Source organism: Apis cerana, linkage group LG4, assembly GCF_029169275.1.
Source record: "Apis cerana isolate GH-2021 linkage group LG4, AcerK_1.0, whole genome shotgun sequence".
NCBI lineage: Eukaryota > Metazoa > Arthropoda > Insecta > Hymenoptera > Apidae > Apis > Apis cerana.
The window spans coordinates 11,385,861-11,413,502 of NC_083855.1; the positions used below are offsets into that span (position 1 = coordinate 11,385,861).

General features: G+C 22.3%; 8 protein-coding genes across 16 annotated transcripts; 6 read left to right on the forward strand and 2 right to left on the reverse strand.

Annotated features, from left to right (window-relative positions):
• The first annotated feature begins 21 nt into the window (after nucleotides 1-21).
• LOC133666048 (uncharacterized) lies at nucleotides 22-600 on the forward strand. Its single transcript, XM_062074272.1, has 2 exons — nucleotides 22-185; nucleotides 299-600. Exons 1-2 carry the CDS (start codon nucleotides 22-24, stop codon nucleotides 501-503), a joined length of 369 nt encoding a protein of 122 aa, XP_061930256.1. The 3' UTR covers nucleotides 504-600.
• Nucleotides 601-623: 23 nt separating this feature from the next.
• On the forward strand, nucleotides 624-2,419 carry LOC108001762 (uncharacterized). The gene is made up of 5 exons (XM_028668799.2): nucleotides 624-772; nucleotides 857-1,280; nucleotides 1,346-1,516; nucleotides 1,600-1,820; nucleotides 1,902-2,419. The coding sequence occupies exons 1-5, from the start codon at nucleotides 697-699 to the stop codon at nucleotides 2,348-2,350; spliced, it is 1,341 nt and encodes a 446-aa protein (XP_028524600.1). The 5' UTR covers nucleotides 624-696; the 3' UTR covers nucleotides 2,351-2,419.
• A 61-nt stretch (nucleotides 2,420-2,480) lies between these two features.
• Nucleotides 2,481-6,448, reverse strand: LOC108001846 (uncharacterized). Of its 4 annotated transcripts, none has more exons than XR_009829580.1 (6): nucleotides 6,229-6,444; nucleotides 5,965-6,129; nucleotides 5,695-5,880; nucleotides 5,299-5,589; nucleotides 5,047-5,220; nucleotides 2,481-4,928 (listed from the first exon to the last, which is right to left on the reverse strand). XR_009829580.1 is itself a non-coding variant. In XM_062074264.1 (5 exons), exons 1-5 carry the CDS (start codon nucleotides 6,296-6,298, stop codon nucleotides 5,132-5,134), a joined length of 732 nt encoding a protein of 243 aa, XP_061930248.1. In that variant the 5' UTR covers nucleotides 6,299-6,448; the 3' UTR covers nucleotides 2,481-5,131. The 4 variants fall into 4 exon arrangements, 2 of the variants coding, with proteins under 2 accessions (XP_061930248.1, XP_061930247.1); XR_009829579.1 differs by having other exon boundaries at nucleotides 3,767-4,000; nucleotides 4,767-5,220; XM_062074264.1 differs by having other exon boundaries at nucleotides 2,481-5,220; nucleotides 5,299-5,520; nucleotides 6,229-6,448.
• Nucleotides 6,449-6,721: 273 nt separating this feature from the next.
• On the forward strand, nucleotides 6,722-8,350 carry LOC107993991 (uncharacterized). 3 transcript variants are annotated; one of them, XM_017050692.3, is made up of 4 exons: nucleotides 6,722-7,091; nucleotides 7,210-7,821; nucleotides 7,892-8,072; nucleotides 8,155-8,350. In XM_017050692.3, exons 1-3 carry the CDS (start codon nucleotides 7,001-7,003, stop codon nucleotides 8,023-8,025), a joined length of 837 nt encoding a protein of 278 aa, XP_016906181.1. In that variant the 5' UTR covers nucleotides 6,722-7,000; the 3' UTR covers nucleotides 8,026-8,072; nucleotides 8,155-8,350. The 3 variants fall into 3 exon arrangements, with proteins under 3 accessions (XP_016906181.1, XP_016906180.1, XP_016906179.1); XM_017050691.3 differs by having other exon boundaries at nucleotides 6,736-7,091; nucleotides 7,885-8,052; XM_017050690.3 differs by having other exon boundaries at nucleotides 6,744-7,091; nucleotides 7,885-8,072.
• Nucleotides 8,188-9,396, reverse strand: LOC107993989 (large ribosomal subunit protein uL4m). Its single transcript, XM_017050687.2, has 3 exons — nucleotides 9,106-9,396; nucleotides 8,589-8,997; nucleotides 8,188-8,507 (listed from the first exon to the last, which is right to left on the reverse strand). The coding sequence occupies exons 1-3, from the start codon at nucleotides 9,394-9,396 to the stop codon at nucleotides 8,365-8,367; spliced, it is 843 nt and encodes a 280-aa protein (XP_016906176.1). The 3' UTR covers nucleotides 8,188-8,364.
• A 124-nt stretch (nucleotides 9,397-9,520) lies between these two features.
• Nucleotides 9,521-10,534, forward strand: LOC107993990 (DNA replication complex GINS protein PSF1-like). 2 transcript variants are annotated; one of them, XM_017050689.3, is made up of 4 exons: nucleotides 9,521-9,764; nucleotides 9,808-9,894; nucleotides 9,971-10,277; nucleotides 10,346-10,534. In XM_017050689.3, exons 2-4 carry the CDS (start codon nucleotides 9,860-9,862, stop codon nucleotides 10,487-10,489), a joined length of 486 nt encoding a protein of 161 aa, XP_016906178.1. In that variant the 5' UTR covers nucleotides 9,521-9,764; nucleotides 9,808-9,859; the 3' UTR covers nucleotides 10,490-10,534. The 2 variants fall into 2 exon arrangements, with proteins under 2 accessions (XP_016906178.1, XP_016906177.1); XM_017050688.3 differs by having other exon boundaries at nucleotides 9,830-9,894.
• Nucleotides 10,535-10,902: 368 nt separating this feature from the next.
• Nucleotides 10,903-18,210, forward strand: LOC108002391 (NF-kappa-B inhibitor cactus). 3 transcript variants are annotated; one of them, XM_062074253.1, is made up of 4 exons: nucleotides 10,903-10,996; nucleotides 13,617-14,016; nucleotides 15,435-15,787; nucleotides 17,218-18,210. In XM_062074253.1, the coding sequence occupies exons 2-4, from the start codon at nucleotides 13,760-13,762 to the stop codon at nucleotides 17,574-17,576; spliced, it is 969 nt and encodes a 322-aa protein (XP_061930237.1). In that variant the 5' UTR covers nucleotides 10,903-10,996; nucleotides 13,617-13,759; the 3' UTR covers nucleotides 17,577-18,210. The 3 variants fall into 3 exon arrangements, with proteins under 3 accessions (XP_061930237.1, XP_028524738.1, XP_028524740.1); XM_028668937.2 differs by lacking the exon at nucleotides 10,903-10,996 and adding an exon at nucleotides 12,244-12,393 and having other exon boundaries at nucleotides 12,643-14,016; XM_028668939.2 differs by lacking the exon at nucleotides 10,903-10,996 and adding an exon at nucleotides 12,252-12,393.
• Nucleotides 18,211-18,968: 758 nt separating this feature from the next.
• LOC108001952 (stress-induced-phosphoprotein 1) lies at nucleotides 18,969-23,302 on the forward strand. Its single transcript, XM_017063295.3, has 3 exons — nucleotides 18,969-20,550; nucleotides 20,933-22,473; nucleotides 22,556-23,302. Exons 1-3 carry the CDS (start codon nucleotides 20,542-20,544, stop codon nucleotides 22,626-22,628), a joined length of 1,623 nt encoding a protein of 540 aa, XP_016918784.1. The 5' UTR covers nucleotides 18,969-20,541; the 3' UTR covers nucleotides 22,629-23,302.
• Nucleotides 23,303-27,642: the final 4,340 nt, after the last annotated feature.

Below are 27,642 nucleotides of genomic sequence, written 5' to 3' on the forward strand. Positions count from 1 at the left end.
TATAAGTAAACAAATTTAAGAATGGAATATTATAATTCCAAAAAAATATGCGATCTTTGTCCATTATTTCATTTTGATAGACCCAGTTGCACAATAACAACATGTAATTTGCCCTTATTAAACATTGAAAAACATAGAACTAATCAACCATATCATCCAAAAATAGAATCAATTAAGGCTGTCAGGTAAGAATTTAATAATAATTTATTAAATCTTGACATAATACAAATTTTCATAATAATTTAAAAATTTTAAAACGGTTGCTCGCTTACTAACATATTTTAATTATACATTGGAGATTTAAACAACCTGTGAATTCGCCTCAATATTGTGGTGAATGGACAAATTTAATGTACCGCCCTATTATACAAGGAGGTTTTAGCTATCGGGGAGTATATAAATTATTTCCTATAGATATTCCACCAAATTCTCCTGTATTATGTCGACCTACTTCTATTCCACCTACCGATTTCCGAGGAATAACCGTATATTGTCGTCCATAATGTGGCAATGTATTTAATTTATTTATTTAATTTAAATTTAAATTAAATAAATGTAAAGTATTTATTAATAAAATATTGGTTCGTTTCTGTATTGATATTTATGTATATATATGCATATATGTATAAAAAGTGAGGTTATATTTATATTATAATTAGAATTAAAAATAAGTTAGACTTAAAATAAGTAATTAGCATGGATGCAATATGGAATCACATGGAATTAGAACGACCTCCAAATGCAACTTGTCAAATTGACAATAAAATATTTGGTAAGTTTAATTTTATTTTTATTTAAATATGAATTTAACAAATATTGCATTTAATGAATGAAAATAATTTTTTGTTATTATTAGATGCAACAAAATTTTTATTGGTGTTAAATAGAATCATAAAGGATTTAACTTCTCAAGAATTGTTGCATAAAGAAGCAGCAATTTTAAGTAGATTGCTTTATCGTATGAAAACTAAATTTCGAAATGACAAAGGTATTAAATCAATGTCTAAAGTAAATAAAGCTTTGCTTAAATATTTATCATTATCACTTGAAAAGGAATATGAGAAATTAAAGAATAATGTTGAAATAAATGAAAAATATGTTATATTACCTAGCAAACAAATGGTAGAATATGTTTTGATTAGAACACAAAGCTTTACAAAAATTATGCTACGTGTGGAAGAAATTTCTAAATATACTGCACATTTTCTTAAATGTAGAATAAATTTAGGTCATGCTTGGTCTATTGCACTTGTTGCATATGCTGTTATTAGTAGAATCTGGTATGTTTATAATATGTAATAAATTAATGAAATGATTCATTGAACATTAATATATATTATCATAGGATTTTATCAAGATATTTAATTAAAAAAGCATGTATATGGTATAATGATTTATATCATTACCTAAATTTATTAAAAGTTGTTGGAGTACATTGGCTCACACAAAAATATGAACTTACAAATGATTTAAAATCATGGTTATCAATACCATGGGTGGATGAACCAATTCCAAGGTAAAAAAAAAAAAAAATTAGTATTAAAATTAGTATAATAAATATTATTAAATCTGTATAAAAATTAATTTATTCTTTCACAGTATTCCCAATGATTATGGATTAAAAACTACAATGTTTAAATTAATCACTCCTTGGGAATATGATTCAGATGAAGATTTGAATAAGATAGTTTATAATACACAAGATTATAACAAAGAAGTAAAATCTGAAAATATATTTTCATTAACAAAAAATGAAAATATTGTACATAATTTAATTCCAAATGAAAACAAAAATATTATTTTTAATGACGATACAGGAGGTAATAAAATTATAAGTCAACAATTATAATAAAAATATTTACGTGCAAAAATATAATTATAAAACTTATTTTGTTTTATAGAAATTATAGATCGCCATGATTTTAATTTAAAATGTATTCAAAATACATCAATACTAAATACTAAAAATGCTAAAAAAGAAAACAAGAAATTCAGTAAAACAAAAGAAAACAAAATATACGATGAGAATAATCAAGAATTTTATATTGGGAATATAGCAAACGAATTTATAATCAAAGAAGAAGATATAAATACTAAAATAGAATTAAAAAATTTGACAAAAAAAAAAAGTTTAAAAAAATTATTTACTTTTCACGATGTCAATAATAAATCGGATTTAATTGTACTTTTAAACAAAGAATCGTATCCTGGTTTGGATAAATTACGATGGAATATGATTAGAAATAAAGGCAAAAAATTACTAGATAAATTAGATGCTTGTTCTAATGAAACAAAACAAATTTATTTATTTAAAAAAATATTGAAACGCATAAAAAAGTGGATTGCATAAATAAATTCAATCCATATAAAAATTAGATTAAAAGAAAGATACAAAAATAAATATATTTTTGATTAAAAATGTTTTATTTAATTCTTTACTTCTCTAATAGTTTCAGAAAATAATAACAAAAATCATTATATTTAAAATATTGAATACATTTATTGTATTGTATTTCATAATATTGTAATATTTCTAATTGATATTGAAATAATTACAATTAATTTTAAAGATTAAATTATGTTGAAAAGATTAGATTGTAAAACTTGTAAAATATTTTTATAAATTTATGTTTTAATATCATATTTTTATAAATTTTTCATTTTTATTTATATTTTTTTCTATCATTGAAATATTTCTATTAATTAAATTTGTTCATAATTTATTCTCTTGATTTCTATCGTGAAATCAAATTTATTCTCTTGATTTCACGATAGAATCACAAATTATAGTATATTTTATATAGTAAATTATAATATAATTATAGTACATAGTATATATAGTATATTATTCCAAAGAATGCTATTCGTGGAATCATGGGGAGCATAGAAAGAAATAAATCAACGTAAGTATAATAAATAAATTTAGATAGAACATCATATATATTGTACTGATCACTTGCATTTATATATATATATATATATATATATATATATATATATATATTAATTTGTATACACATATCTTAATCTTATTATATATATATAAATTAGATAACTTGATAAATTGCAAAAGATATATATAAAATATATATTTATATATTTTTTTATATGTTTTATTATATGTTTGTGTTATGTCTTATTATATATTTTTTATATATTTTTAAATTTTTATTCTTATTTTATATATCTTTTGCATAGTCTTATTAATATAATATCTAAAAAAGATAATATAAATATGATCATTTAATATTATTATTTTCATTTACGTCAGAATTATTATTCATAGAGAAAAATATTTTAGATAAAAGTTGAATAATTTCAGAATTATATTCTGATATTGATTTTTTCGATTGAAAACGCGTAAAAGACGCGTGAAATCAATTTTATTTTTGTAAATAATTATTATTAGTTTACAAAATATTTAATAATAATAATAATTTTTAGTTCTATATATTTAATAATAATAGTTAAATTAATAGTTTTTGGTTCTATATGACTTAATAATTTTTTTTTATAAAGAATAATTTATTGTATTTATTTATATTAAAAAAATTATAATTTTATTTAAAAAATAAAATTAATCTTCATATCTCCGTTTATTGACGAAATGTCTTCCGTATAGATTGCAAAATTAAAATATTTATAATTACAATTAAAAATAATCCTCAACTATATATAATATAATATATACATATATTACTATATATTATTTTTAAAATATATATAAAATGACAAAATGACAATAATATTAATATAAATGACAAAATATATTAAATAATTAGTATATTAAGTATTGTATATTGATATTAGATACAATTATATATAATTATATATAGATACAATTATATTATATATCGTGCGATTTCATCCTGACTTTTAATCCGAAATCAAATTGTTTTTTTTTCATATTATTAAAGCAACAAACAGGAAATTGTTGAGTTCCACATATATTGGCACATTCTCTGTCACAAGATAAAGTTTTTCCAAAGCTCCATGTATACTACAGATATAAGAAATATGTTTTTTTCCAATTTTTATATTTTAATCAAATTAAAATAATTTATTAAAAGATATTTGATTCTATTTAAAACATTATTAAAAATTTTTACTCAAAAATATATGAAAAAATTTATTATGATGTTATGAATAATATATTTATCGCCTATATTCATCGAATATCAAAAATAAATAATTATAAATTATTGCATTTCCATCGAATGTAAGATAATGCATATTTTGATTAAAATTTTCTTTTTGATTTATATTTATATTTGATTTTCATTTTGAACTCTTACTTTAAAAAAAAAAAAGAATTATTAAACTCTTTTTTTATCGATTTTTTGTTTGTAAACATAATCAATGATAAATGCAATTATTTTCTAATTCAATTTTTAATTTTAATTATATCTATTTTATAATTTTTTGAAAAAATGATTATTTCAAATATTCAAAACATTAGAATATTTATATTTGTAGTAAATATTAAAATTTATTTATTGTTAAAAAATTAAAATTTACTTATATATAAGAACATTATAATAGCGCAATTCATATTTCTGGTTTGTTATATAAATGACAAAGAATATATATAAAAAATTAATTTCATAAACAAAAATGGAATTTTTAATATCTATAGTTAAATTAAAAAAAAATTATAAAATAATACATGTATAACACTTAAAATTTATATTACATTAAAAAATATAAAAGAATTTTAGATTTATATAATACAATTTAAAGATCTAATTTTAAAGATGTCAACTTACAAATTCTTTTATTGATGAGCAAGTAAATAATAATCTTGCTGAGAATTGCTGGTTGAAGTGATTTCACATTAAATCCTCTTTCCTCCTTAATTCTTAACTCATATTCAATTACATTTTCTATCTTAATATGACATTTAAAAAGATTTTTGGTTCGAAATATTCCTATAATTAGATGAATTCTTTAATTCATTATATATTGATAGATATATGAAAATTAGTTAATTTATATTCACTATACATAATACATATATATTATAATATATGATTTAATGATATATACATTCAGTTTAATATAATAATTGCTAGCTTTTCTTTATATTTTTTTTTTATATTTTTGTTATATTTCCTATATGTATTTATTTATTTTAATAATATATGAACACTATATAGAAAATAATAGTAATACTATTAATTCGATAGTTTGATGCAATATTCGTTTGTGATAGCATTTGTGCTGAAAATAAAAAAAAATAATTACAAATGTATATTTATCTTTTCCTTTAATTTATATTTTTATTGAAACAATACAAACTGGGATAATAAATGATTCTCTCTCTGCGCTTATAATCCGTATGTGGTATAGAAATTTCACACTCCAAAAGTAACGGTTCTAGAGGATTTTTTATGATTGCACTGCGTTTTGCAGAAAGGATAGTCTTATATTCCAATATTTTTACAGTTTTATCATAATAATTATTTACTTCAATTCCTTCTATATAAATTTTTAGTATTGGCCGTGGCTGTGCTCCGTTTGCTATACATGTTAAATTTAAATGATTTTTATTGAAAGAAGAAACATGAATAATTATATCAGTTTCAGGCACTGTAATATAATATCGATAATTTTATATATTTATTATAATACAAATTAATAAAATATTATTATAATTATTATAATATAATTATGAACTTATAATTATGAACTTACCATAAACAATCATTTTTGTTCTTTTCATATCTTCTTTTTGAAATGTGCTAATTATACAAGTATATTGTCCACTCATTTCAACAATGGCCATTTTTAAATGTATGATAGATCTTGAATTAAAATCTCTTAAACTTTGTTCAGAATATTCGGTAAATCCATTTATTACACCTGTATCTTGAGGTGGCACTATAATAACAAAAAGAAATATGTTTTATATATATATATATATATACAGAATTACACAATTCAAAAAATTATATTTAAAATTACTTGGTGGTATCCATTGATAAATTTGGTCAATATTATGATACCATTTTATTACGAGACCATTTTCTTTTTCTTTAATATTATAAATACAGGAAAGATCAATTGGTCCTGTTCCATTACGTACAACGAGTGGAACATCTAAAGAGTAAATTTTTGAAGCATATATATCTAAAAAGCAATCATAATTAATACTATTTAAATTTATTAGTAATAATTTTTAAATTCAAACATTGTATTTAATAATGTAAAATTTAAAAATGTTATTACCTGAAATGGGTATGAATATTTTTATTAATGTAATAATAAAAAATAAAACGCTATATGTAACTGACGACATTTTCTATAAAGATTAGTTTTCAGACTGATGAACAATTAAACATGCTTCGTTAAACTTAATCAAGCGCAGATGAACTTTCTGCGCAGATACCGATTATTTTGTTTATTATTATTACATTATTAAAATAAATTTATATTTAAAAGAAAGATACTAACATGTTATTAATTTATTTAAAATATTTATAAAGATTTATTTGTAAACATATCTTTTATTGAAGTTTTTTTTAATTTTATATTCCATTATAATACTTTTCAGTTATTTTTTGAATTTTTTAAAACGGTCTTCTTAATTGATAATCTTTCCAACAGATGGCAGTTGAACTTCTGTTCCACTTGAAAATTTCTATCAAATATGTTTGCTCTATAGAAAGTATACTTACTTAATATTTTTATTTTATAAAATATTGTATATAATAAATAATAGATGCACTAAAATTTATACATATATATTTTTATTTATTATTAATATAATTAAAGTATATAAATAATAAAATTAATTTTTAATATTTTGATTCAATTTCTTTTTTAATGAAAAGTTCACATAACCATCTAAATGATTATTGCTAATTTATGGCTAATAGAACTATCATCTTTAACGTTTTTATCATTTAAATAGTGTGTACAGAACAATCAGTGACAATTTTCTACTGACGTTTATCGTTTATTGTTTATTGTTTATTCTTAAACTTAGAAATAATTAATAATGAATGACGATCCACGAGAAGTACTTGTTCTTCTTAATTCCTTAGGATTTGTTGGAATTACCGCTCAACAACTTAAAGCATTTATGAAAGGTAATAATCATTAATATTTTTTTTATCGATCATTGATATTTAAATATTTTATAAATATTGTATCTAGTATATATGTGTATATATATATTTTGATTTATATTTTTTTTTTCGTATTAAGATTTAAAGTTATATAGGAAAATAAAAGATCGCGAAAGACAACAAAAAAAAGAAGAAATTAAAAGAAAAATAATAAATAAGCAAAAAAATATGATTAAAGAAATTCTTAGAGAACAAAAAACAGAATTTCATTCAGTTGAAAATACTGTATCAACTAATTCTTCTAGTTCTTATATTGATGATACCATTGTAAAGGTAAAGTTGACAAAGTTGTCGTGTGACAAAGAAAATAGAAATTCTATAAATTTCAAAGAAAACTATGCAAATACAAGACACAAAATGGATATTATACAATCAAAATCTATGAAAACACAAAATCATTCTAATGTTAAATCTAACAACATTGTATCAGATAATGAAGATGATAGATTTTATGTAAAAAATGAAAGTAATTATGAAGAATGTTTAAAAAAAGATTTTCATGTAGAAACACATGATAAAACAAATATGCAACATGATAAAATATTAAATCAAAAAAAATTATTATCCCAACAATCTTTTCGTCCTATGAGTGCACCAAATATTTTAGAGCACCAACATTACAAATATGTTACAAGTAGTCAAACAAAAAGTACATCATCTACAAAAAACACTCATTCTGGAACAAAATCATGTAAGATTCTAATATATATCATGTTATATGTATAAATAAAATTTTTTATCTTATTTAATATAGTTATTAGACCATGGAGATTACAACCAGAAGCTCAAAAAAGTAAATATGTTGGAAAGACTGATCCTGTTATATTATATCAAAAATATCAACAAGAATGGAAACAAATGTCATTTCCTGGAGAAGCAAAACATGCAAATGTAAGATGGGCAATTCGTGAAAAAATGTTAGGTACAGATCCTCATCCAATAGTAAGGATTATTTTTATATCATTATAATTATCACTTTATCTTTAAACTTTATATTTAATGTTATTAATATTTACATTTGTAGCCTCTTCCTAGAAAATCAACTAGTATGCCAACATTGAAGAAAAAATAATTTTATTTGTAATTAAAATGTGAATTTTATTCCATGACAAATAATTAATGAAAATAATTTTGATATAATTAAGATTGTTAAAATATCATATATTGTTATACAAAATAAGATAAATTTTTATAAATAATAAATATATTTTACTTCTGTATTTTTCAATTTTTATTATTGATTAAGTTTAAATTTTGTCATTACTTTACGAGAATCTGGTCTGTGCAAATGATATAATATTTTGTCTTCAATTAAACGTGCAGCTCTTTCAGTGAGAACTAAAGTATCATGTTTTAACATACTATAGACATTTAATCCTGGAAAATAAATAAAGAAATAATGAATCTAAAAAGAAAATTAAGTATATCAAAATTTATAAATATACATAATATACTTACCATATACAGGCATTAAATTTACATGTTTTATTGTGTCTGTAGCTTCTGTGATATTTATTGGCATGATATCATCAGTATCAACAAATAATACAGAAGGACCCCAATGTCTTTCTTCTATTAATTTTTCAATATATGATGATTCATTTGATGGAATTTCTAAATCTTTAATAATATACAAATCATCTTGAGCTAATTTAACAGATAATGTAGATGTAAGTCCATTAACACGATTATAAAAGGGCAACATATAAAAGTGAGTTGTAGGAGATCTGGGTCCATGTATAACACCACCACCTCTCCATAATGGAGAACGTATACTTCCATGACGTGCACGACCTAATCCTTTTTGTCGCCAAGGTTTTTTGCCACCACCTCTTACTTCTGAACGCACTTTTGTATGTGCATAAGACTAAAATAAAAAATTAATATATTTTATATTAATATATAAAATAATTATTATATTAATATATAATTAATTATAATTTTTTAATTTTCAATAGAAGCGATTAATAATTACCACAAAACGATACATTTTTTGCCATTGCACATTTTGATGTATTATATCTATCCTAGGAGCTGCTCCATAAACATCAGGGTGTAAAATCATAAGTCCCAATTTTTTTCTTTCAATAGTATCTAAATTTTCTAACCATACTTCTCGTGGTTTTTGATAAAAAAAATTTTCATCTGAATAATTTTTCTTAGAAATAATTGGACTGATTTTTTCCGCAATAGTTTTTGTACAATATGTTAATTCTTGATACGAACATGTTTGTAATTTTATAATAATTTTTCTAAGCATTAACATATTAATAAACAATTACTCTCTAGATTCAAATTAAATATATTACTTATAACATAACAATAACCTAGATTGCTTCTAAAAATTCTTGATTTGATGTAAGATGTCGCTAAAAGCGAAGATTTTATAGATGTCACTGAATATGAATTGTTTGCTTTATGTAGCAATTAATAATTTTAAAATTTGTTATTATTAAAATCATTAGTATTAAAGATTGATAATTTAAGAATTTCATATTTCTTATTAAAACCAATAATATTATATATATATATATATATATTTTTAATTTATATTATTAATAAAATATGTACGGAAGAAAAGGTTTTCAACTTATATTAGAATTAGATTCATGCACTGATATATCACAATTTAATGTAAGTAATATATTGAATTAAAAATAATTATGAAATATTTTAGAAAAAAAATATTTTTTTTATAGGAGGCACTAGTTAAAGAGGTTTTAGAAGAGATGCAATCACTATATAATGCAAATATGGCAGATAGGTTTGTATATAAAATATAATATAAGAATTATTTGTAAAATTCAAAAAAAAATTATTGATTATTAAACTTTTTTCAGCAATGCTATTAGGAATGATGATAATATGGCATTATTACCATCAGTACAGTTAAGACATATAGCATTAACAAGAAACAAAAGGTGTATCTTAGCATACATATATAATAGAATGAGAAAATTAAGAGAATTACGCTGGGAATTAGGAAGTATTTTACCACCAGAAATAAATTCTAATCTATTAAATGCTGAAATTCAGTGGTTTCAATCATATAATAAATCTTTAGCTACATATATGAAATCTTTGGGAGAAGATTATGGATTTAATTTAACAACAAATATCTTACCTCCAAAAACTCCTTATGTAGAGGTAAATAAAATGAAAGTACAAACTTTATTATAAAAGTGACTTAATATAAATAAAATATAATATTTTAGGTAAAATGTGTAATGGATTTTGGAAGATTGGAATTAGAAGATGGACAAGTAATTTTGTTAAAAAAAAATACATATCATTTATTACCAAGATCTATATGTGAACCACTAATACGACAAGGCATACTTGAACATAATAATATATAATATTGTTATTTTTATGAAATATTAAAATAAAAATTATAAAATATATCTTGTATTTATATTATATATATTATATATTTATATAATTTATTTATGAAATATGTAAAACATTTGAATTCTTTATATAAAAGAAAATTCCATATAAAAGAAATTCTTATTAAGAATTGCACTTAAAAAATTTATAAGCCCGCATATTACTATTACTATCTATTTTCATTAGGAATTTCCCGTCTAAACTTGATTTCTATATCGTAGCGCGTAGTTCGTTCAAATAGTTAGAGCCACGTTGCAATACGTTGCACTGCATCTTACTTAAGTAAATTATTTGTCTATTTCTGTATTAAAACTTATATTTAATAAAATATATTAAATATAAATCTTAATATATTATATATATATACATAAAATGTATAATATAATTATAGTTTTTCGTCTGAATGCAGAAAACATTATAAACAATTCACTATGGATCAAATCTATTCATCGTATTTGCGAAAAAATCTTTAATAGGTAAGTAAACTTTTAAAAAATATAAGATTTTTTTTTATAAATTATTTATGTTTTTTTTTAAATTTTATCATAGTTTTTATGAATTTAAATATTTAATAAGTAGGTTATAGAAAAAAAAGTTTTCCTAAAAAATAAATAATTATTGTTACTTTTAATTTATAAAAAATATTTATAAAATATATCTTTAAATGAATTTACAAACATAGAAAATTATTAAAAAAATAAAATTATTTTAAATATATTAAAATTATCTAATGCTTTAATTATTTCGCTTTTGAGTCATTGTATTTTTCCAGATCTTAAATAATCAAAGTATCATTATATATTTAATTTTATGGAATGCAAATAAATAAATAATTTTTAATTATTAAATGAAAAGAATATAAATAATTCGTGAAAATATTCGTGAAAAAAATTTAATTCTCAAGCATTTTTAATTATTTCTGATTTTATAGCTGAAAGTAAAATTGATATCGAAAAGTGAATGGTTAAAAAATTTTAATGCTCAATAAGCAATGATTTGAATTATTTGATTTAAATTAGTGATAATTTATAGTTTGTCGATAAAAAATAAAGAAAAAATATTATCTTATAAGTTAAAGATACAATACATGTTTTAAGCTTATCAAAAATCAGGTTTTCCCCAGATAACTTGGATTATAGAATTTTGATTTATTCTTATTGTGAACAAATTTAGTTAGAATTGTGAAGTTATTGATAAATTTTTTTGTATGCTAATAAAATGAATACATATAATATCAAAAATTTTAATAATCGTTTTACATAAATTACAAACAAAAAATTAAATATTTATATAATGTTTTACTCATTAATAACGAATAATTATGTAATTTATTTATCATCAGATTAAAGCTATTGTTTATAAGTATGTTTTTAACTTTCTTTCACTGTATAATCATTTCATTTTCCTAACATATTTCAATTAGTAATCATTTTCTTATTGTAATTATTCTTGTGTAATCATTCAAACTATAATATAATACATACATCGATTATAATTTAGAATTATAGCTATATAGGCTGTCATATCATATAATAATAATACGGATATGGATTTCTTTTGTTTTAAAATTGAATACTATTATCTTTGAGGAAAAATATATTTAATGACCATGAATAGGAGCAAGGTTTGTTTTCAAAATTTCGAGATCATTGTATTAACTTATCTAATCGCTATATCGTATTAACTATCGAGATTATCCGTAAATATCAGTAAAGTTTCCAAATCGGAAGTATCAACGGAATTCCCGATGAATTCTCATATAAATTATTCGAAAAGAAAGTAGAACAGTGAAAACTTCATTTCTCTATAGAAAGGTAGAAATGTGTTTGAAATAATCGTGACAAAAAAACACTTTCTCATCTTTAAATATTTGGTAAAATTTAATTCAAATTCATAATAATATATATTTAAACAAAAATTCATTAGCATTTGTATTCAATTAGCATTAGAAATTTTTTTATGATCAACTAAAAATAAAAAACATAAGAAATAGAAAAAATAAGATCGATTATAAAAAAAAAATAAACGATTTCATAGAAAATGTTAAAAAATTTCTTATGCTTGAGTGAATATTGTAAAAAATTTTAATATTATATCTACTTTTTGTTTAATTCTTTTTCAGATTTTTTAAAAAATGAAATAATTTATCGAATATTTTTATGTAATAATTTGAGTCAAATAAACAACATGATAGATATAAATCGATAAATGAAAGATATTTATTAGGAATTCTCAATTCAATTTTTTTATTCTAATTCATTATTTAAAGAATGCTAAGTTAAAATAAGTACGCAATGTATACGTGCAGCTGTCCCTGTTAGAGGATGATGGGTTTTCCCACCCCTACCTTTCCCCTTTGAAAGCTAATAAGCCATCTATCCGCTAGAGGTTCCACTGTGCACTATGGCCATCGTGGAAGTTAATCAGCACATCACCTAACGTTACACAGTTAGTTCGTTTTCAGATAGCATGTGTAGTGGTATTTTAATACAATTATTGAAAATATATATATATAGTTTTAGTTTTTCCTCTGTTTTTTTTCATCGATAACATAAACTCTTATTTACATAACCTTTTTTGTCAAATGAGTTTTCATACCTAAAATTCATTTTCTCATAACATGAAGTTATTTGAAGTTATGATATATGAAGTTATGATATAATATATATTAGTTGCTAATATTTGCAAATATTAAAATCAAAACGAGAAAGTGACAATAATAAAAAACGAACACAGATAAAGAAGCCAGCTGTTAAGACGAACGACAATCGTATAATTGATCCAATAAATGAAATAGTAACATCATTTGTAAATTAACGAAAAACAAAAGAACAATAAATAGTTCTTGTTCAGTGAAAGAAGAATCGAATAAAATCAAAAAGTTAATTAATTATTCGCTTAAAAAACTGCACAAAAACATTATATTAAGAGAAACGTATATGGTATATGAAGTGCATTACTTTATCTGTATATGTAGAATCGTATAATAGTTTTATTTTGACGTGTGAGAAAAAAATCGATTTTTTTGCACGAATCGAATATCAAAATCAAAAATGTGGAATTCAAGAACGACACCAATGGAAAGCAATGTTCCAGAGAATGAGCAACAGAAGTCCGAAAAACAACATAATTCGGGCCACACTGATTCCGGATTTTTATCCAGTGGAAATCTCCAAATTAGTTCGGAGCTAGACGACCACGAATTGAATATTGCAACCGCACCTGTTGTTCCAGAACCAATGAGAATAGATAGTGGTGTGGATCTTGACTCAAGCGAAAACTTGAGCCAATTTACATTAAAAAAAGTTACATTAAATGTTCTAACGAGCAATAAAGTTCAAGTTGAACCTACTGTCGAATTGACTCCAGTAAATACCGACAAACTTGTGAAGAACGATGTTTCAACATTACGACATGAATCGCATCAATCTTCTGAGAAATTACTCAGTGATAAATCTTGGCAATTCTTCTATACACAGAATGATGATGGAGATACGTAAGTAATTTATATATGCTCTTTTTTTTTTAAAATAATATAATTATTCGAATTTTGCATGAATCATTTTATATTTTACTACATAATAGAAATGTCGTTTTTCTAAAATTTCTATATATATATATATATATATATATATAACTATGATATGACTAAACAGTCATTAATAGTAAAATAAAGTAATAAATAATTTGATGTTTGGTTAAATTTTATTTAATGATATTATTTAACTTTTTTGTCTTTTGATACATAATATCTATAAATATTAATATAGAAAATTGAATTGTTCAAAAATAATATATCTAAAAGTGTTTTTCGCATAATATTTAAGCTTTGATTTAATTTTGACGCCATATTGATTTTATGTATAGTCCGTTCAATTAATTAAATCAATGGATGTAAACAAATGCACGTGGGTGAATCATTTAGGCGAGTCAGATTAAAATTCGGTTGATTTGATTTATGATACACATTTTGTTTATTCTTATGATTAAGTATAAATAGATTGATTTAGATTATGATTAAATTTTAATTAATAATTTAATTTATAATTAAATATTCTAAAATGTCTTAAATATGAATTTAATATATATATTAATTAATAATATAATAATAATTTTAATAATGATAACATTTTTGAAAAACAATGAATATTAAATGTTATATGATGAAATAATTTGGTAATTTATGTAATTTTTGTAAAAAAACAGATCTTTATATTTTATTTTGATTAGAATATGATAAGTCTTATTTACTGTTTATAAATTCATATATATATATAAATTTTTATAAATATTGTAAAAGTCAGAAAACTGAATAAACAATTAAAATTTGATTATATCATAATTTTAAGTAAATAATATTGCATGATAAATATTATCAAGTTATGAGTTTTTTAAAGCATGACTATGATTAAAGAAAATGTCATATGTGATTATACATGCACAAATCGATCAATCATTTTATATTAAAAAAAAACATTGCTATAATTATAAAATGTTTTTATTTATATCAATTTAATAGTTAATAGACTATAAAATCAAATTATCAAACTATGAATATATTTTTGAATATATTTTAAAATGTATTTTATTATTACACATGAAAGCATTTTCAGAAAACCAAATTTTTTTATAATATAACAAACAATAAATAGTATGATCTTGCATCGTTACGAATAAAAAATTTTATTTGCTCGTGTATTTAATAGTATTGACAATTATATAAAAATAACAAAATTAAAAAAAGATCATAATGAATGAAATAATTTGTTAAAGACATTTGTCCTTTTAAAGAATAATTAATATCATATTTTGATCAATCTCATAACTACTACACTAATAGAAAATTATAATATGTTTTTTTGTCTTTATAATAATGTTATTTATTAATTAATAATTTTTTTTTTATCATCTCAGGTTACTTCATATGGCCATAATACAAGGTTATATGGAAGCTACATTCAACTTGATAAAAATGGCACCACATTCATGCCTTTTAGATATTCAAAATGATGATGGTCAGACACCTTTACATTTGGCTGTATTGTCACAACAACCAAAAATCGTTAGGCGATTAATTTTGGCAGGTGCAAATCCATCGTTGAGAAGTTTTCGTGGAAACACGCCGCTTCATCTAGCATGTACGACTGGTGATCTTGCCTCGGTAAAAGCCCTCCTTGATCCAATAAATTCTATAGAAAAAAATTACTTTCTTGCTGGGGAAAAAATACAAATTCTATCACAAAATCTGGAGCAACGAAATTATAATGGTAATTGATTTATTTATAATTACAAAAAATACTTTAAAGATATATCCTTATGATAATCCTTATAATCCTTATTAAAGTAATATTCTTATAAAAAAATAATAAAAAGGAATGTATATAACACTATATTTTTTGAAAAAGAAAGGAAATAATATGCATGTAATATTGCTTGCAGAAAAAATAAAGCATGTCGGAAAATCTTAACAACTTTTACCACATGAAACAACAGTCATTGGCATAGCACTCGCGCACGCGTAGCATGAAAAACAATCCTGTAACCGCGATTATGCGCGGGTTTCCCATGATTTCATCGAGAATCGAGAATCATCCGTTATTTCAATTGTTTTGTTCGGAAATTCCGTAAAGTCAAAGTACAATACATTCGACGATTCATTTTGTTTTTACACATTTACTTTAAAAAAAAAATAATAAGATCTTTTGAGAATATCTAAATTTCCGAGTAATCTTCACGTAATTTATAATTTAAAAGTAATTTTTTTTTAGACATTGTTCAAATGATAATTTGGATATATTAAAGAAAAATTAAGTTAAATATCTTTTCTATTTTTTTTCATTCATTATATTTTTTGCAGTTTTATATATGATATAAATGATCAGTTTCTTTATATTTTTTGACTTAATATCTTAACTAAAGCTTATAAATAATTATAATAATCATTGAATGAACATTACTGAACATTAAGTCATTTACAAAATACTGGAATTCCCACATAACGTCATCCTTATACTTCATTCTGACTTATACGTTTTATAGTTATTCATGAAATGGTTGGCGTGACAGTTGATTTTGAATTACGAAATAAAGCTTTTGTTTCAGAATAATTTTGATAAATTTAGCGGTTTACTTCGTAAATTGTATCATATCAACAATTTAATTTCGAAGAAAAAAAATTACTTATTATATTTGTTCGATACAATATCTTTCGAATAATAAAAAATATTTAGATGTTATATTATTTTTTTTTTCTTATCTGATACAATATATATCGTATATATATTTATTTGTATGTATATATGTATATATATATTTAATAAGAATAAAAATAAATATTTGCGTAGTAAATATATGAAATTTTTGCGAAATGCTTTCAATTATAATAAAATTAATAATTACATAATTAAATATTACGTATTTTTAGTATTTCTTTTGATCAATATAAATTTTTTTTGAATCAAATGAAATTTTATTATTTGACCTAATAGATTTCTAAAGAAATCGATATATCGACCGTTTTTTTTAGAGTTATCTTCTAAAAGTATATGATTTGTCATTATGATGTAACCGTTTATCCTTATTGAAATTATTCGGTTAAAAAAAAATAGAATGATATTTTTATTATCAAAATATTTTCAATATTCTATATAAAACATTTATGTCTTTAATATATTTATATATATTTTCTATGTTTCAGGACAAACATGTTTACACATGGCGGCTTTATCAGATCAAGTAGAACTCGTACGACTTCTAGTACATCGCGGAGCAGATCTTAATGCTAGAGAAGGATTAGCAGGACGAACGGCTCTTCACCTTGCTATGCAATATAGATGCCGATCTGTGGTTGCGTTCCTCCTTCAAGAATGCAGATTTTCCTTAGATATAAAAACTTATCGTGGAGAGACTGCATACCAATTAGCTCTACATGTTGATAGACAACTTGCAAGGGAATTAGTAAGATTGGGAGCAATACCAGAACCACTTCCCGAGTCAGATTCGAATAGTAGTGATGAAGATGAAAGTTCTGCAATAATTTGTATATCTCAGGCATAATTGTTGTGAAAATATAGAAACACTCATCAAATCTTTAACAAACATTTCAATTCTGTTTGTTATACAATCAAAATTTAATTTAAAAATTTAAAAATTTATATAATTGATTAGAATGAAAAAATTGCTATACACGAAATATGTATTTATGTATGTGTATGTATTGTTAGATTTCGATAGATGGTTTATAACATATTATGATATGTAACATAATTCGAATTTTGTTCAGTTCAAATATTAATTAATAAATTGAATATATGTTATTTACTTAAAGTTAATTAGTGACATCAGTGTGAAACATATTGTAAAAATAAGAAAGAATGAAATAATATACTATAAAACGAAGTATAGAGAGAAACAAAAGTCTTGAATATTCTTAATTGTGCCTCTATGAGGAGTAATTAAAATAGTTCATTAACAAAGAATATGATCGTTGTAAAATATATCAAACGCAAATAATTCATATTTTAGGATCTCGCTCTGTAAATATAAATAAAAATATTACATATTTTTGATTGAATGATGTGAAAATGTGTTAAAAATATTTGTATGTTTGGATGTGTTAAATGAAAAAAATTTGATAAAAGAAAATATAGAAGATATAATAATACATAATAAAACATTTATAATTTCATAATTTTTTTTAATGTGTACATACATATATTTATATTAAGTAAATTATATTAAGAAACCAAAATGATACTTATGAATAGGATTGTTTTTCAAAGAACATAATTTATTTGTGTATTACTAGGCAAAATACTATACCATAAATTTTTACTATTTTCTCATTGTTGTTTTCTCTATTGTATATAGTTAAGTTTTATTATCTTAGTATATTTTAAATATATTGTTTTTAATTATTTTTATAGCATATAGGAATAAAATGATGACATTGTTATACAAACTTGATAATTATATTTTTAGTAATAAAAAGTTTTGAAAAGTTCATCATCAATTTTAGAATTTTTTATTAAGAATTTATTAAGAATTATTAAGAAATAGCAAACGAATAGTAAAAAATACCAACAAATACTTTTCATTCAATTTAATTTAATCTCATGAGAATATAATAGAAGATGAAATGTTATAGTACTAATCTTGAAAGAATTTGTAAGAGTTGATATAAAAATATGAAGTAAGAACTAATTTTTAATTGTTTTAAATTCATTATAAGTTATAATGATCTAAGCATTTTAAAAATTTTATAAATTCAATTGTTTTTGAATGAGTTTAATTTATGAAATAAACAGTTTTGGAATATAGAAAAAAGAGAATTTTATTAATTGTTTTAACAATCTTTTAAATAAGTAATTTTTAGTAAGTAATTTTTTAATTATATATAAATTTATCTTAATATAAAAAAATGTAATAATTTGAAATATATTTCTTATTTCTCAAAAATATTTTGTTTTTCATAATATAATATAAAAATACTTCAATTATTTAACCAAAAAATAATTTTGAATATAATATCGCAGTTATCGAACTAGTTGTGGATGAAATATATAGTTGAGATTTCTCAGTTATTTCATTTTGCTAATAAAAATACCAGACTTTTATGACATACCAAATCAAGCAACCTTGGATATCAAAATACAAAGTAACTGATTTTTTTAACGATCAAAGTCGTTCATGTATATTTGCGTTCGAATTATTTTTTTATCTTTTTTTTTTAATATTTTATTACATTTAAATTAAACAATTTATTAATTCCTACATTTTATTATTTTAATAAATATTATAACTTTATGTTTCAAAATAATAATAAATTAATCAAAATAAAGATAAATTCTATTAAGAAAAATCTAAATAATATAGTTTAAAGATATATATGTATATTAATTTAATAATGAAAATTTAACAAAGAGATATAAATATAATTAAAATACGTAAAAATAAAAAATAAAATGTAATAAAAAAATATTAATTACAAATTGTACATGAAAAAATCATATATATAAAATATAAATCATATTAGCAGAAGTTAACGAAATAATAATACATAATAGTGCATATATAAACATGAGATACAATAATCTTAATATTTAATGAAACAAATAGGAAAAAAATAAAATAAAAATTCGGAGATATATTATCTCCAAAATGAATGCAGATGAAACAAGCACAATAAGAACAAATTGCAGAACGAAGATAAAAATATAATAAAAATTGAAAAATTAGTGCCAAACTGCTATTCCACAAATGAAATATATATAAATAAAGTGATGAAATAATAAAAAAAAGATAGAAATAAAATAAAAATTGATTATCAACATCACTTCTTAAGTATCAATGATATCTTTTTAAAATAGAATAAAATAAAATTGAGGATCAGTGTTTTCTCTTGATAATTTTTGAATAATTTTGGCATTCAAGTAATGATACTAATTTTCAATTTTTATTCTACTTTATCTTGCCTTTAAAGAAATACCTCTAAGACTTGACAGATGGCATTAATGGTTATTTCTTATTCTATTTCTGTCCTTCTTTTATTATTTGCTCTCTTTGTCTATATTTGTTTCGTTTGTGATACACTAGAGATGGCGTTGATTTCTGAATTTTTATTCTATTTCTCTCTTTTTCTCACTACTTGTTCTATTAAATGTTAAGTCTATTCTATAGCTCAATTGTGATGTACATATATTGTAAATCAAAATATGCCAAAGGAATATAATGTCACTTGAACTAAAGATGAAGTTAAAATTGAATTCATGTTATACATAAAAAAAATATATACATTTTCGAAGGTACTAGAAAATTGTAGAACATAATCACGGGAAGACATTACGTATAACTAGTTTCACTGTAATCAAGAAGTGGCGCTAGTTGTCCATTTCTGGAGCTTTCTGAAAATCTGCGCCGGCTCAAGAGTGTGCATTCACGAGTCATCACGTATCTTTGCAAGCATAAAAGAACGAGTTGCGAAAAATAGAACGAAAGTATCACTGTTCTGAAGTCAATCGTAATGGACCAGGTAAACATTCTTATCATGTCGATTGCCATTATATATTTCGTAAGGTTAAAAGCACTGTGTTTATTCACGATATCATCCATTGAACACGCTTTGCTTTAAAAATTGTCTTGCTTGTCTTATTGCTTCCTGCAATATTTTTCTCGTACATTCTATTAGGTTGCTTCTAAGAATTATTAATTATTATTCTTTTATTTTATTTTTTGTTTCGAAATTATAATTATTTAGATTTATATAATGGAAAATTCGAGATGTTTGTTAATTAGATGATTTTTTTCGTTATAAAATTTTTTTAAAAAGAATATTTTTTATTTTTTGTTAGTATTTGTCTTTTTGAGTTATAATTGTGTATATTTAATAATATCAAACTATTAAATGTGTGCAGGTATATTTACTGAAACAAAAAGGTAATTCTGCTTTAGAAGAAGGAAGATATGAAGAGGCTATTAAACATTATACAGAAGCAATTGGCTTAGATGAAAATAATCATGTTTTATATAGTAATAGATCTGCAGCTTTTGCTAAAGCAGGAAAATATAAACAAGCGTTAGAGGATGCTGAGAAAACTGTGAATTTAAAACCTGATTGGGGAAAAGGATATTCACGTATGGGTAGTGCATTAGCTTATCTAGGTAAATTGAATGAATCTATTAAAGCATATGAAACTGGTCTACAATATGATCCTGGCAATGTCCAACTTCAAAGTGGTTTAGCTGAAGTTAAAGCTCAACTTTTAATGGCTGCCAATCCTTTCAATAGACCAGATCTTTTTGTAAAACTTGCAAATGATCCTAGAACTAAAAGCTTTTTGCAAGATCCAGGATATTTAAAACTTTTGGATACTCTTAGAAATAATCCAGATGCTACAGCTCAAATGTTATCGGACAAACGAATACTTACTACTCTTAGTGTATTATTGGACATGGATACTGATGTAGAAATGCCAATGCATAAAGATTCTGAATCAGAATCTCCTAAACCTAAACAGGAACCACCTAAACCTCAGAAGAAAGAAGAAGAAGAAGATTATAGTACACCTCAAAAGCAAGCACAACGTGAGAAACAATTGGGTAATGATGCTTATAAACAGAAAAAATTTGAAATAGCTCTTGAACACTATAATAAGGCAGTTGAATTAGATCCTACAGAAATCATTTACTTATTAAACATAGCAGCAGTATATTTTGAACAGAAAGAATATGATAAATGTATTTCTCAATGTGAAAAAGCTATTGAAGTTGGAAGAGAAAATAGAGCAGATTTTAAATTAATAGCTAAGGCATTTACTAGAATTGGACATGCATATAAAAAAATGGAGAACTGGAAACAAGCAAAGGTGTATTACGAAAAATCTATGTCAGAACACAGAACACCAGAAATTAAAACTCTTCTTTCAGATATTGATAAAATCATCAAAGAAGAAGAAAGGAAAGCATATATTGATCCAGTAAAAGCAGAAGAAGAAAAGGAACTTGGAAATGAAAAATACAAAGAAGGAGATTATCCAGCAGCAATAAAACATTATTCAGAAGCTATTAAAAGAAATCCTGATGATCCAAAATATTATAGTAATAGAGCTGCTTGTTATACTAAATTGGCAGCATTTGATCTCGGATTAAAGGATTGTGAGAAATGTGTAGAAATTGATCCAAAGTTTATTAAAGGTTGGATAAGGAAAGGTAAAATATTACAAGGAATGCAACAACAGGGAAAAGCTCTCACTGCTTATCAAAAAGCATTGGAATTAGATCCTTCAAATAGTGAAGCATTAGAAGGATATCGTTCATGTGCTGTTTCTGTTAGTTCTAATCCTGAGGAAGTAAGAAAGAGAGCAATGGCAGATCCAGAAGTTCAAAGTATATTACGGGATCCTGCTATGAGACTTATTTTAGAGCAAATGCAAAGTGATCCTAGAGCTTTACAAGAGTAAGTACAGTTAACATATTAGATTTATTAGATTAAAATAAAATTTTTTATTTTTTATTAATATTATTATTTTTTTTTATAGCCATTTAAAAAATAAAGATGTAGCAGCAAAGTTGCAAAAACTTTTGGAATCAGGTTTAATAGCTATTCATTGAAGATGAAAATGTCCGTATTTGTGCATAGCTCTGTGCATGACATTTTATTGTCGCCAAGTTCCTTTGATATTATGGAAACAATGCTGTTCGTTCTATTTTTGTGTATTAGGAATATGTTATTTAAACAAACAGGTCACCTACTGGCATATTCACCTTATATCTGTGTTCTGAAGAGCTATTGTCAAATATAAGTTCCGTTGTATACAAATATTTTCGCGAGAATGCAGTGGCCTTCTGGTCATAGACCACTTTTTCATTGTAAATCTTCGTACAATAGTTATGTATGTTTTAATATGTCTTATAGAGTTTAACTCTATCAACTTATTATATAATTACAAGCTTTTACATAACTTTTGCATAAAATAACACTTCCAATTGTAAATCATCAATATCAATGACATCAAGTATGTTAGTATATTTTAAATTTGTTACATAAACTAAGTTAAATCAAATTATATTAAATCAGATTAGCCTTGATAAACATTTCCATGCGTCAAACGTGTATTTAGATTTATTTTATATATAAGCGAATATAATTTTGGTTTAAAGCACTAATACTGTAATAATAAAACAGGATAACAATAGCGATAATTACAGTAATTATAATAATAATAATTGTATGATTTATTTAAAATCAAATTCAGTTCAATATAAAAATATGATAAACAGTGTAATTTTTCTGTTTATTATAATTTCTCATAAAAATGTATGAGAATTCCCATATTTATTGATAAAATTTTTTTTTTACATTGAATTTATTATACTTTAACATAGATATAACAAATCATATATGTATTATTCAAAATTTTCATTTTGAATTTAAAAATTTTACAAAATTTCATTTTTACAAAATATTATTTTAACTAATGATAATTAACGATAACGATATCTATTTTATGTTAATAATAATCGTAATAATAATTTAAATATCAATATGAAAATAAAATCAATTAAAAGCGAAACAAATAGTATCAGACAACAAATTTTTTACATATTAAATTTGAAATAAAACATTTTCATATTATTATATTAACTCAATTTATATAAAATAAACACACACAAATCGATTAAACATAACGTAATCTATCATATTTATAGAATTAAAAATATGTAAATAGTATGTTTTTTTGCAACAAAACATATAAATTTAGAAAATCAGATTTTCAAAATTAAAACACAAATCTGACTCATTTTATCTCATAAACATTTATAGTTAAATGCAATTATTTTTAAAATCAGTAATTGAAACATTGATGATAATTCGATGATCATAAGAATTTTTGCTAAATTTTTCTACTCTTTTTTTTCTTTTCTGATAACTCGATATTTACAAGTATATACTTTTTTTTCATAACATATGGAAGTAACTTGGAGCGTCACCTAACGTTGCAGAATTAGTTCGCTTTTAGACTAGTGCACTGGGTAGAGTTTCATTACTATTATAAATTAGTATAATTATCAAGTTTATATATTATATTTTGTTTTTTTCGCTTTATTTTATCAAAACTTTTTTTTACATAACCTTTTTCGTTAAAACTAGATGAAATATTATAATGTAATATTTCGAAAATATTTTCGAAAGAAAAATCCGAAAACGACAAATCAAATATATACAAAGAAATCAATTGTCAAGATGACTGATTGATAGAATAAGTAGGTGACATTGCTTGTGAATGATTAAAATATAGTCGAATATGTTTTTATTTAGAAGAAGATACTAAAAATCAATTAATTATTTTTGCTGGAACAGCTATGTAAGTAAAAGCATATTAAAAAACTAGAGAATAAAAATTATGTATACAATGTTCTGTGTTTGAGTATGTGTATATGAATCACGTAGTAATTTTTTTTCGATAAATGATAAAAAAGTTAATTTTTGAAAATGTATTTAATTCCGTAAGAATAATGTCGATGAAGAATAATATTCCAGAGAATAAGCAACGAAAATACAGAGATCAATGTACTAGAAGTCACACCAATTCCGAAGTTGTATTTAATGAAAATCAAAACAATGCGATACATAATTATAAATTGAATATTGTAATCATACTTGTCGCATAGAAACCGATAAAAATAAATAGTAATGTGGATCTTGGTTTAAGTGAAAATTTAAATCAGTTTGCGAGATTCAAATTGAACGAAGTAATTCCAATAAAAATCGACAAAGAGCAAAGATATGAGACATATCAATTCTTGGAAAAATCTCAAGTTGATGAACCACAACGGACTTACTATACACAAGATAAGAATAATGATATGTAAATAACCTGTGTGTTTTTTTTTTTTTCAAAATATGTTTGATTTAATTAATAAGCAATTGCTCGAACTTATTTGTATAACAGCTTATGTGTTTCACTATACAATTGTAAATATCATTTTTCTAAAATATTTTTATTTTTTTGGAGAATTTTATAATAATATTTAAGTAGAATCCATAAATATCGATTTTAAATTTAGGAATAGTTGGTTCAAAATTACATGTATATAACTATCTATTTTTAATTAGATATAATTTTTTTATCATTATATGATTCTAGTTATAAACAATTGAATTAATAATTATAAACAAATATACGTGAAATATAATAAACATTTAGAAATAATAAATAAAATTCTTTTGTTTTGACTAATGATAATTAATGAGAAAATCGATAATGATTCTACAAGAGTAATATTGAATTCATGTATCATGGACATATATATTACAGATCATGATTAATGCTTCATTATAACATTTTGATTAGCTATTGTATTGATAAAGGTTTTGATATACTTTCTCATCTTTAATAAGTCATTAATAATTTATCTTTTTTTTCTTATTTCAGATAATATCATATGATCTTTTGTACGAGACTTTATGGAAGATATATTTAGTTTAATAAAAAGGATACTATATTCGTATTTTTTAAATATTTTGAACTATGATGATCATCCGTATTTTGCCGTATTAACATACCAATCAAGGATAAGTTATAAGATTATTTCAGATACAAATTCAGAATTGAAGAACTTTTGTGGAAACAATTTTTCATTTGATACATAAGATTGGCAAAAAATCTTATTGATTTTTTAACTCTTGCGGAAAAAAATTATTTTTTCTCAGAAAAAAAATATCTGTCTTATTCTAGACTATTCTAGATCTCGAACAACAAAATTATAAAGGTAATTGATGGATTTATAGTCTTATCATTCTTTTTTTAGAAAGATGAAATTTTTTAGAAAGATAATCTTTTTATTTTTATCATTAAAACGAAAATTTGATTCCAACTAAAACTCAAAAGGTGAAACATTTTAAAGATATAATTCAATGATCAATATTAATACTTAAGTCAAATTTAAAACTTCAAGTGATATTCGCAATAATTTGAATGATAAATCAATATTCAGGGAATTTTATGGATAACAAAATTAAAAGAAAGCGAGAAAAATTGTTGCGGTATTAGATCGAAATATGCATGATGAAATTTTAGCGTGTTGATTGTTATATTACATCTATTACATCATCCTATTATACACGATGAAATAGAAAGCTCGAAGCAAATATTTTATTTAAAAATATTTACCTGTCTATTTACATACCATGATTCGATTTGACTTAAAAAATTCCACAAGGCATAGGAATCAATGAATATTATCATTTTTAAACGTTTTCCGCGAGAAATATTTATTTTAAAAACAAAAAAAACGACAAAGAAATTATTAACTTTATTTAATCAATTATATATTTATAAATTATCGATATCATATATATGTTATATATATATATATATATCATATCATATCATAGTTATTTTTCTTTATATCTTTGGTATTATTGTATATCTCTATAAGAATAGATAAAGATTTAAAAGATAATGATTTTTATTGCGAGATCAACTTATTATAAAATAAATAAGTATATTTCGTCAATGTACATATTATCCGTGATAATAAGGAATTATTAATTTTAGCATTTATTTAGATTAATATTTAATTTGGAATTTCTAATGATGATTCATCTCATTTTTTTATCTAAATCTTTTAAAAATATGTGATTCGACCACACTGTTATAAAATCATGCATTTCTATTCTTATTAAATATATTCAATTAAGAAATAGAATGTTAATTTTTTTTATATCATAATACTTGCTTTTTAATTTTAAAATAATAATTGAAATAATAAAATTCATATATTAATATAATGTATTTTATTATATATCAGAACAAGTATATTTATACATAATTGCTTCAACGGATTAAGTAGATTCTTGATGGGTTGCGGAACAGATCTTAATGCCAAAGAAGATTGACAAGATTGACATATACGGATTCTTTATTTTTCAATAGAAAATAATTAGTTAATACTTGCATTTTTCCTTGAGATTCTATTTAAATATAGTACGCCAGAAGCAATTAACTCTGCTATATAATAATCAAGTAATAAAAAAATTAATAAAAAAAAAACTAAGAGTAATGCCAAAACTGCTTTTTGAATCTGACAGAAATGACAAAGATGAAAACTGTGCAATTATTTTTTTGTATCTTAAACAAAACTCATATGTGTTAAGTTAAAATAAAATTCATCATTTCATTTATTAACGTTTCAAATTTGTTTGCTACAGAATGGAAATTTATTATTTATAATTAATTAGTATATCGTTATCTGATATATACATATTATTAGATTATTTCAAATAGTTTTAGAATAATATATATTTAGATAACTATACATCGCGATAAGCATATGATAGAATGATATAGATAGAAATATTATGAAATTCGAGTGATTTATATAATATTTGTTTTTGTAGATAATTAATATCGTATCAAAGTATGTAATATATTTATAAAATTGTAATATATTATAAATTTATAAAAACTATTAATTACAATTTTATATAATTAGTTTAATTATAATAAAAATTCATAGAATATTTTGATAGAGAATAGAGAATTAATTAATTTCAAGAAAATAATTTTTAAAATTTAAAAAAATCTATCTAGTTAAAAAAGTGTATAATTTTGGAATATAA

What these genes read in the sequence shown, in the direction of transcription:
- LOC133666048 (XM_062074272.1), top strand. Translation starts at nt 22, where the DNA reads ATGGAATATTATAATTCCAAAAAAATATGCGATCTTTGTCCATTATTT. An exon ending in GAATCAATTAAGGCTGTCAG is followed by an intron (nt 186 to 298) that starts GTAAGAATTTAA and finishes TATACATTGGAG; the next exon opens with ATTTAAACAACCTGTGAATT.
- LOC108001762 (XM_028668799.2), top strand. Translation starts at nt 697, where the DNA reads ATGGATGCAATATGGAATCACATGGAATTAGAACGACCTCCAAATGCA. An exon ending in GCTGTTATTAGTAGAATCTG is followed by an intron (nt 1,281 to 1,345) that starts GTATGTTTATAA and finishes ATATTATCATAG; the next exon opens with GATTTTATCAAGATATTTAA. An exon ending in TTTTAATGACGATACAGGAG is followed by an intron (nt 1,821 to 1,901) that starts GTAATAAAATTA and finishes TTTGTTTTATAG; the next exon opens with AAATTATAGATCGCCATGAT.
- LOC108001846 (XM_062074263.1), bottom strand. Translation starts at nt 6,298, where the DNA reads ATGTCGTCAGTTACATATAGCGTTTTATTTTTTATTATTACATTAATA. An exon ending in AATATTCATACCCATTTCAG is followed by an intron (nt 6,130 to 6,228) that starts GTAATAACATTT and finishes ATTGCTTTTTAG; the next exon opens with ATATATATGCTTCAAAAATT. An exon ending in AACAAAAATGATTGTTTATG is followed by an intron (nt 5,590 to 5,694) that starts GTAAGTTCATAA and finishes ATTATATTACAG; the next exon opens with TGCCTGAAACTGATATAATT.
- LOC107993991 (XM_017050690.3), top strand. Translation starts at nt 7,001, where the DNA reads ATGAATGACGATCCACGAGAAGTACTTGTTCTTCTTAATTCCTTAGGA. An exon ending in TCATTCTGGAACAAAATCAT is followed by an intron (nt 7,822 to 7,884) that starts GTAAGATTCTAA and finishes TATTTAATATAG; the next exon opens with TTATTAGACCATGGAGATTA. An exon ending in GTACAGATCCTCATCCAATA is followed by an intron (nt 8,073 to 8,154) that starts GTAAGGATTATT and finishes TTACATTTGTAG; the next exon opens with CCTCTTCCTAGAAAATCAAC.
- LOC107993989 (XM_017050687.2), bottom strand. Translation starts at nt 9,396, where the DNA reads ATGTTAATGCTTAGAAAAATTATTATAAAATTACAAACATGTTCGTAT. An exon ending in AAAAAATGTATCGTTTTGTG is followed by an intron (nt 8,998 to 9,105) that starts GTAATTATTAAT and finishes TTTTTATTTTAG; the next exon opens with TCTTATGCACATACAAAAGT. An exon ending in AAATTTAATGCCTGTATATG is followed by an intron (nt 8,508 to 8,588) that starts GTAAGTATATTA and finishes TTTATTTTCCAG; the next exon opens with GATTAAATGTCTATAGTATG.
- LOC107993990 (XM_017050688.3), top strand. Translation starts at nt 9,696, where the DNA reads ATGTACGGAAGAAAAGGTTTTCAACTTATATTAGAATTAGATTCATGC. An exon ending in CTGATATATCACAATTTAAT is followed by an intron (nt 9,765 to 9,829) that starts GTAAGTAATATA and finishes TTTTTTTTATAG; the next exon opens with GAGGCACTAGTTAAAGAGGT. An exon ending in CAAAAACTCCTTATGTAGAG is followed by an intron (nt 10,278 to 10,345) that starts GTAAATAAAATG and finishes ATAATATTTTAG; the next exon opens with GTAAAATGTGTAATGGATTT.
- LOC108002391 (XM_028668937.2), top strand. Translation starts at nt 13,574, where the DNA reads ATGTGGAATTCAAGAACGACACCAATGGAAAGCAATGTTCCAGAGAAT. An exon ending in CAGAATGATGATGGAGATAC is followed by an intron (nt 14,017 to 15,434) that starts GTAAGTAATTTA and finishes TTATCATCTCAG; the next exon opens with GTTACTTCATATGGCCATAA. An exon ending in GGAGCAACGAAATTATAATG is followed by an intron (nt 15,788 to 17,217) that starts GTAATTGATTTA and finishes TCTATGTTTCAG; the next exon opens with GACAAACATGTTTACACATG.
- LOC108001952 (XM_017063295.3), top strand. An exon ending in GATCCTAGAGCTTTACAAGA is followed by an intron (nt 22,474 to 22,555) that starts GTAAGTACAGTT and finishes TTTTTTTTATAG; the next exon opens with CCATTTAAAAAATAAAGATG.